At 44.1% G+C, this 9,480-nt stretch overlaps 1 protein-coding gene across 1 annotated transcript in view; it reads left to right on the forward strand.

Annotated features, from left to right (window-relative positions):
* Window positions 1-394: 394 nt before the first annotated feature.
* Window positions 395-9,480, forward strand: part of LOC125518291 — a 15,378-nt gene continuing 6,292 nt past the window's right edge. The window contains exons 1-2 of the mRNA XM_048683180.1: window positions 395-541; window positions 1,381-1,461. Of these exons, the coding sequence (XP_048539137.1) occupies window positions 395-541; window positions 1,381-1,461 (228 nt within the window). The remainder of the gene's footprint in view (window positions 542-1,380; window positions 1,462-9,480) is intronic.

The following is a 9,480-nucleotide window of genomic DNA, read 5'->3' on the forward strand; positions in this document are numbered from 1 at the left end:
TTGCTGTGTTTAAATTGTGCAGGGCCACCACCACCACCTAGTTCAATCTGATCTGATCTGATCTGAGAAGTGAAGCCAAAAGGAGTGGAGTGTAATGTTGTTGGTTGTTGTTCATAGTCAGACATGCCACGTATGGACGTGGTTAGCTGCTCATCAACAAGATGTTGTTGTCCTCATGGTAAATGTTTTGGCTGTTTAGATACACATGGTCATGGACCTGTAGTTGTATGCTGCTGTCATAACCCTCTCTATCTTCATATGTGAGAGTCAACAATCCATGTAGCTGCAGAAGATTTCCTAGCTGTCAGTCGTGTTGAATTCTTTACCGTCGTAAATGAAGTTTTGGCACTGACAGAAGTTACCGACGGGTGAGGGGTTGGTGCTCGCCATCACCATGGCGCGTGCCGAGGAATCGAAGTCTCGCATGCACGGCAACCCAGGACCAAACAACCTTCTACTATCCTACAATTATATCCTCCAGGACACTGAGTTCTTTTGCAGAAGTGCTCATTCTGTAGCTATGTATGTTGTCACCTCCATGGTACGTGCACAGCAAACTATTCTATTTTCCTAAATTGAATTGTTAATGGAGTTGAATAAATACTTTTATCATTTAATTCTCATGTTAAGATAATCCTGAAATGATAAAAAGCAATGAGCTATTTGTATTGGTTGACGTTCATGACCTTTTATAAGTTGTTTTGCTAATTATTTACTGTTCCTTGACTGTTACTGGAGGCCAAGTTGGTATTGTTCTAAGACTGAAGCAAGGATCTTATTTTTGTGGAACAAAACGAATCATGGTTAAATGGCGTTGTCACATGGTTCAAATTGCCTAGGTTATATTGACAAGGCATTTTGCTTCTATTTCTAAAGAAGTGGTTGTCACATGGTTTAAACTATGATACATCATATCTAAGTTGGTTCGTACTTGGGTTGGAGAGATATTTGCAAGTTTTTAAATGGTCCTATCTGTGGCATATTTTTTCATTCCTACTTCACTTATATCAAGATATTTAGAAGACTCGACAGAAGAATTTCATCAAGAATCAATAGCTTGTGTGATCCTTATGTCACTGGGTTCTTTTTATAAACGTTCCATTAATTGAACGGTTGAAGAAGTATCATATGTAGGTAAACTGGTTAGACCTTTTAAAGTTTGCTGCTCTCACAAGTATATTTTGCATTATTTTCCTTCCCTGTGTGTGTGTGTGTTTACTCTTCTGTTGCTTTGAGTATTAGTGCAGGCCTATTGCAAGGTTGGTTTAATGCTCTGGTTACTTAATTTGGCTGCTTACATATGGAAGCATAGTCACTCTTTGCAAATGCAGTGCAATTTAGCGTCCATCTTATGCTACCTTGCAATCCAAACTCTTGCAGATCTGCTATGCTGATGACCGCTACGCCTGCTTTGCTCGAGACAAGGACAAGTGGGTCATATATGGCTTCGAGACTGTCGACGTAAGTTACTCATGACTCCTGGGTGTTGATCAAGGCCCTGTATTCTTTCTTGTAGCCATTTTATTCTTAACTTGCTGATTTGTTGGTGTGAACTTCCTCCATGTAGAGAGAAGATAGTTGGGAGCATTTGCTAGAACGCTGGTGGCGTGGCACGAGGCCGACATTGACCGGAGCCTTCTTGAGCCGAGGGCTAGGGCGAGGGACGTGACAACGTCACAACTCAAGGCGGTGGCTGTCATCGGTCAAGTGTGGCTCGTCGAGGCTGCTCGCTGTATTTCGTTGCAGCTGCAGGCCGCGAGATCAGGCCAGGAAGGCGCCATGCATTGACGAGTGAGCCAATTTTTGGATCGGACCATAACAACTTGTCTCAGTCTCTGACTTCTAGAAGTAGTCGTAAAGTTTTGAATTTGCATGTCAAGAACCACTTATGTAGGTAGCTGACACGCACAACATTGTGTTTACACTCTTATTTATGTAAAATATATGGATTATACACGAGTTGCCTCTACAATGAGGAATTGTGATAGTAGATATGGCAATTGTGTGATAGAATGGAATTGATTATTTTTTTTAATTTCTAATAAGTTAGTAGTAGCGTGGGAAAAAACTGCTCGCTACTAGTATCTAGGATACTAGTAGCGTTGGTATTATAGACACGCTACTACTAACGAAATAGTAGTAGCGCGGGTACGAAATAGCTGTAGCGTGGGTGGCACATGCTACTACTAACAAAGTTAGTAGCAGCGCGGGTTTAACCCACGCTACTACTAACTATTAGCTGTAGCGCGATACTAGTAGCACGGGTACCCACGCTCCTAGTAGCCATTTTACCCGCGCTGCTAGTAGCCTTTTTCCTAGTAGTGTTAATGTTCCGCGGCAAATGTCGTACGTCGACAGCTTCCCCGCGGATAAGTTCTTCCTCCGATTCGATTACATATTTGACATGTTTCACTTGAAGAAGCTGGATTTTACGTTTGTCCGCCTTTATGCCTTGCACATGAACTACATCATCGGGGTTGAGTAGATATGTAATATCTGTGTCGCTGACCCATACTACATGAGGGCTTCTTGGGAGTCTGCGCAAAGCACCGTGAATACGCGAGGGATTACATTGTCACTTTCATGCTCGCCAATAAGGACAAGGAGGTGATTCTCGTGCCTTATCATCCAGTGTAAGTCATCCGCACTGCTATCCTGCTTCGATTTCAATCATTCATTTGCACGGTGGAGGCTAATTAATTTGAGGTGCACTTATTTTGCGCAGCGGCGGGCGCGCCGTCCTCATCATCCTCTACCCCCGATTCTCCCACGCTCTTTACTTGGACTCGTCGAAGAACATTCACAAAAAGGATTACACCCACATCAATGATGTTCTCGACAGTGCTATGTTTTACTACCAAGCAAGGGTTGGAGATGTCAGGGACAAGAAGACAAGGGGCGGCAGGGCCGCCTTCGGCCATAAGACCGACTTCTGCTGCATCCAGCAACCGAACGATTCTCTTAATGATGAATTCTATGTCCTACACCACATGCTAGAGTAATGACGGGATCACCAGAACCTTCGCATGTCACCTAGATCCGGTGATGCCCATATTCTGCAATGGGAAAAGGACATAGGAGATATCGAGGATCATCGACTTCGAGCTGAGTTCTATAACATCCAACGCGAACTTGCCCAAATCATCATGAAGGAGGCCGTCGGAAAAACAGGGATGCTCTACGGAGAAGGACAAATGTCGTGGGAAGACATCCGAACATGGATAGCCTCTCAGTGTCTCGACATGAAGCCTTTCACTATGCTCAAGGACTATCTCCCTGACTTGGATGGCTGGAATGACATGTTAGAGTGATTGTCGATATATGACAATGTGTCCGTTTAGTCCATACTTTCTGTATGACAAAACTTTGAGTTATGCACGGTGAAATTTTATTTTTGATGTAATTAAACCGTCCTCCTCCTCGACTAGCGAAAATCACTCTAGTTAGGGCATTTTGGGGTACGATGAACTTTGTTATTTATGCTTATGATATGTTGTTTCTATTTTTGCCAAGTCTGTCTCTTTCTGTTGCTCAACTATATATGTTGCATATCATCGACTCATTTGACGATGCAGGTGCATAGATCATAGATGGCGAAGAAGTGCTACGCCAGGAGTATATATACGACAAGTGGCCGGAGTGTCAGGCCCAGGTGTACCGGTTTCCGGTTTCCGAGCGACATGCAGTAGTTAGTTTAGGTTCACGCTAATGCGAGAGAGGGATACGAACTCATGTACTCAAAGTGATAGCTCTTCTCGCGTATATCATTGTTTAGATGGATGACATTGTATTTGCAAGTAATCGAGACTTGTATCGCTATTTTCGAGATGATGACGAGAGATCACTTTGTGTTGGATGATGATTATGATCAGACTATTTGTATGTATATGCTATGATTACATCTGTGGTCTCGCAGGCATTTGTATGTGTATCACGATGACATTTGTATGTGCTAAAGATTCTTCTATAAAGCTTGTTCAAATACAAAACAAATATGCCGAAAAAAGACAAAAAAGTACTAAAATTAGCAGTAGCGAGTGGAGAAAAGTTAGCAGCAGCGCGGTAGTAGCAGTAGCGTGCACGGAAGAAGCGCGCTATAGCTATTAGTAGTAGCGCGCTTCCACTAAGCGCGCTGCTGCTACACTTGTGAGCACGCGCTATTGCTATGTGTTAGCTGTAGCGCCTTATTAGTAGCGTCGGTCCGCGCGCTACTGATACACCTAAAACCCGCGCTGCTGCTAGCCTTTTCCCTAGTAGTGTGTTCCTGCCATCCTGCAATATAGGCCATCCAATTTATATCCGACGGACAGGAAGGAAACTATGGCAATTTTGCAAAAAGATACCCACACCCCTCTCCGCATTTGCAAATAAGGCATTCCCTCGTTCATCCTTTTCTCCCACAAGATAAACTTCTCATACAAATGCATCTTGATGTTCCGTGCAATGCATGGGCATCTTGCAAGTAAGGAGAGGAAGTTTGTGTGACACATATCTAGCTATATTAAGGGATAGGTAGATAGCATATGTATGAGAGACATTAGTGGCTATGGGTGGGCGGAATTAAAGGGGTGGGCGTGTTAGACATAGAGAGTGTGTGTGTTTCTGTGTGAGAGACTTGTAGGACAGGGTAGAAAGACGAATTTAACCCTGACAGAGGGAGAGACATACACGAAGTGCGCGTGTGTGATTCCGATGCCCACAGGGAAATGAGATACGTATGCGTGTGAGAGAGATTGCGCAATTCATTCAGGTATCACTATCTAGCGATCGTGGACGTGCATCGCTTGAACATAAGTCAATATCTACTTTGTATCGTGGCCAAAGGTACAATATCGCTTGAACATATGACATTTTTTCTATTTAAATAAGCCTTTTTAGTTGTGCATGCCAAAGTTACAGTGATGTTTCTTCAAACAACCAATGTAGCTATCATGAACATGCACCATTGCTACTCTTGCATTCAAATTCATTAGTCTTGGATGATTTAAGTTTCTATTTTGAAGTAATATATGTAATATTCATATATGAATTCAAGGGTATGCAATTTATGAAGTGGAGGCTATGTAATCATATGAGGTAACACTTTTAAGTAGCTGACTACAAAATCCATTTCTTTTTGTGCGCCTCTACACTAACACATCAATGCATTATGTTTAAAGTAAATAACCAATGGCACTAAATTATCTATTTACACGAGAAATACATAGGCTGAGCGTTTGATCCCTTTTTTTTGAACGCGCCACTACACCCGTATGATTGGCCGCGCCCGTGTGAACGTCCAAGTTATCGACGCATCATCCTGAGTTATTGTCTTTTTTCTGGGGTGGACTTCACACCAGTTATTAACTGCTGACGCGTGCCCCGTGTACACAGTCTAGCATGACCTTCCCGCTAGCACGGTCCAAAATTAGTTGAAACTGGATACGAACGATCCCTCGGGCGGCAAAATCTCCCGCCTCCTTCTAAAATTTCCGCCACCTTAGTCTTTAGCATGCGAAATCCCCCTTTTGTCCTTGGTGCACGGAGACCAACAGTTACAATACCGCCCTCATCTACATGATAGGTCGGGGCTGCTTTGGTAACTTCCGGTTCCCCCACTACACGGCACCCCCATTTCCTCTCCCCCTCCCGCAAAAACGACTAACTCCACAGCACCAGAGCATCTTACATCACGCCTTCCGTACTTCATCGCCCTTTCTCCCCTCCCCTCTCGAAACCCTAGACTGCTAATCCACCGGCGTACCATAGCCCATTCACTGCCAGCGGTGTCCACCTCGCCGGATCTGCTTCTGCGGCCGCATCTACCCCTCCCACCTTCCCTAGAAACAAGTAGACTGCTCATCCACCACTGTACCACAGCCCATTCAGTGCCGGCCTTGTCCACGACGCCGGATCTGCTTCGCCGGTACTCTCGTCAACCACCGCGCATCTGCATCGGCTCATTCGTACTCCCCACCGGAGACGCTTCGTCCACACCCCCCGGAGCCGCCCCACCGACGCCCCCGTCGACGGCCTCTGATCCTCTTCGCCGACACCTTCCTGAACCCTACTGGAGCCGCTTCGCCGACACCTTCCTCAACCCTACCGGGAGTAGCTTCGCCTATATCATTCTCAACCCTACCGGGGCCGCTTTGCCAACTCACAAGTCCACAGCCTCAGATCCGCTTCGTCGCACCCTCATCCAACCTACCGGAGCAGCTTCTGACGCCCCATCCACGGCCGCAGATCCGCATCGTCTACACCACCCTTAACCCAACCACCGGAGCAGCTTTTGACGCCCCCTCCACAGCCGCAGATCCGCATCGTCGACACCGTCCTTAACCCAACTACCGGAGCAGCTTCACCTACGCCCTCGTCCACGGCGATAGATCCGCTTCGCCCACACCGTAGTCCACCCTACCGGAGCCGCTCCACAAACACCCTACTCGACGGTTCTAGATCTCCTTACCAGACCCCGACAGCCAGCGCATCGTCATCACCCTTGACGTTTCTAACCAGATTCCCACAGTCTGGAGAGATGACAAGCACCCACCACGGCCTAGGTACTTGTCACCTTTAAACCCGGCCAGCGTCACCTGCCCGACGTACTTCAAATATACTAACCGGTCGCTGTTACCTGTTATGCAGCTGGCAAAAACTACAAGGACGATGTTTCTTCTGTATCTAACAGCTTGGCCAACCAAGATCCTGGACTGAGGCATTGCTATGATCTTGTAAGCGTGACTCTCTCTCTTGTATTGTTCTGTGCCTGCCAGCATGCTTTGCTAGGATTTTCGACCAGTAATCCCTTTGTGCAGACAATGATTTCTACTACTGGCTGCTAAATTAGATATGTAGATGTCATACATGATACTACCTTGTACCTCTGTTCCTAAATATAAGTCTTTCTACAGATTCCACTATAGGCTACATACGGAGCAAAATGAGTGAATCTACCCTCGAAAATGCATCTATATACATCTGTATGTGGTCCATGCTGGAATTTCTACAAAGACATATATTTAGGAACAGGGGCAGTACATTACACAAAATCATAGGTGGCATGTAGGAATTCCAGTGCACTACATTAGGCTCCCTTAGAGTGCCTGCTAGTCCAGCATACAGAGTCATGGCTAGTTTATGGTACGCACACAATCGTTAGTTGATGGTTTAAATATGCGCGAGGGATATGCAATGTAGTATCATGTAGAGATGTCTGAAATTAGCCGTGTCAACTTGCAGATAGGGTTACACAATGAAAAAGTACAAGATGTATGTGGAAATTTCATGGAACATCGCAAAAAAGGAGAGGCAGCGGTGAGCCTATACAGTGTGCCATGGTACGTCACTCCTCCATTGCAATCATCGTGACATGTTATTTGTATGCCAGTTCTATTAGACAAGTTTCTTAGGGACAGTTATTACGAGTTATCCTAAGAAAATAAGCACCTGTGAATATAAGCTCCATGTAATAAGCCAACCAGTTCTTTTCATTGCGTTTTCATCTTATCTTTGGTACGATCAGTGGAAAGTCTAGATTGCATTATATTTTTTTCATTTTGCTGCCCATATGGAAATTAATTTGACTTGCAAACATCACAAATTGAACCCGGTGTAGTAATTAATATGATAGGAAAACATACCATCACTATTTGCTCAAAATGCAAATACAAAGATACCATCTACTTGGCACAATCTACTTTGGTCAATGTTTTTCATAGAGATCCCATTGCCTAATTTAAACGAAGAACGCATGACCCACATTTAAATGAAGAACAATTATTTATTAAAATTCGATGGTCCAAGTGGTTGGTTATCGTATAGCAGCACCACCTGAAAGCATCATATAGCAGCAGCAGCTCATAGCAACTCATCATACAGCAGCAGCAGTCTGCAATTCATCATATACCAGCAGCAGCTCATAGCAATTCATCATATAGCAGCAGCAGGAGCAGCTCATAGTAATTCATCATATAGCAGCAGCAGGAGCAGCTCATAGCAATTCATCATATAGCAGTAGCAGGAGCAGCTTGTAGCAACTCATCATATAGCAGCAGCAACAACTTGTAGCAACTCATCATATAGCAGCAGCAGCTCATAGCAATTCATCATATAGCAGCAGCAACTCATAGCAACTCATCATACAGCATCAGCAGCTCATAGCAATTCATCATATAGCAGCAGCAGGAGCAGCTCATAGCAATGCATCATATAGCAGCAGTAGAAGCAGCTCATAGAAATTCATCTTATAGTGGAAAGGGGAGAGGAGATGCAAGCGGGCAGGGCAATGAATGCTTGCATGTTTGTTTTTACTTGAGGGTCAGGTGTGACACGGGCGTCAGTAGTTGCATTTTGAGTGTAATATAGGCAGACAACAGAGTCATTTCACTATTCCCCTTCCCTTCAATTTTTAGTGAGGTTCCACCCGAAACACCCCCCTCCAAAGCGAAATTAGTTAAGCCCAAGCCCGTAACTCAAAAATGACTTCTTTTACATCTTTTATGGCTTATTTTGACAATATGCCCTGAAAAGGCGGAATCAAACTGGCCCTTAACCTGCAATTCAATTGTGCGTGCAATGATGAATCACTCCTGCCTGCTATCTGTACATTTAGGCATCATCATACATGGCATAACCTAATACATGTGCATTCCATTGTAGAATCCGGAATATGCAATGTTTATGTTAGTTCATACGTTGCACATGATGTTTAAATGCCCCTTAAATCTGATCAGTCAAGTGATGGTCTTTAAGCCTCCTTCTTTGCTTCTTTTCTTGATATGTAAGATTTGCTCACACATCTGTTCAATTGCTTGTTTGCATCAGCCAGCCATACCAGGACTGTTTACTTTGATTACTTGCTGTTCTTGACATAACAATCTAACAGAGCTTGTCAATGATTTAAACACTAAGGGCTGCTGTAGTGGGGCCTTATCTAACTCATAGGTGACATAAAGGTTTGGTTGTACACTACAGTAGGCTCTCCAAGAGTACCTGGAGATCCAGTTCGAAGGTATGCCTAGTTTTTACATAGTGCAGACATAGTAAATGCTCATTTCATTGTGTGCAAGTGCAAGAGATGCGGCATGTTTCATTATGTGGTCTTGTTTTGTCTTAATCTCATTCTTTTGTGTTCACAGACTGGAAAGTATGCATATTTATCTTCCAAGGAGACGAGTAACTAGTTTGTGTCACCTTGCAGAGGAGGTGCAATGAAGATAAGATTGAGGATTTCCAAGTACAAGATGTTAGGAAGGAGCCTTGCAAGAGAAGTAGGAGCTGCGCTGAGCCTCTTCAACCTGCTAAGGTAAGTCACTATATGCAACTCAACAGTTCAATTCCTTGTTTGTTTCAGGCATAGTTAATTTTCTCTTTTCAATTGCTTTATTTGTCCTCAGTTAATGAGATGCCCAAATAATCATGCCTGATGTTCGATACTTGTATCACTATTAGTTGACATAATTAAAGGCCTTACCATTTAATTACTCTGCTGAAGTGTGC

The sequence above is a fragment of the Triticum urartu genome, chromosome 7, assembly GCF_003073215.2.
Source record: "Triticum urartu cultivar G1812 chromosome 7, Tu2.1, whole genome shotgun sequence".
In the NCBI taxonomy this organism is placed as follows: Eukaryota; Viridiplantae; Streptophyta; class Magnoliopsida; order Poales; family Poaceae; genus Triticum; species Triticum urartu.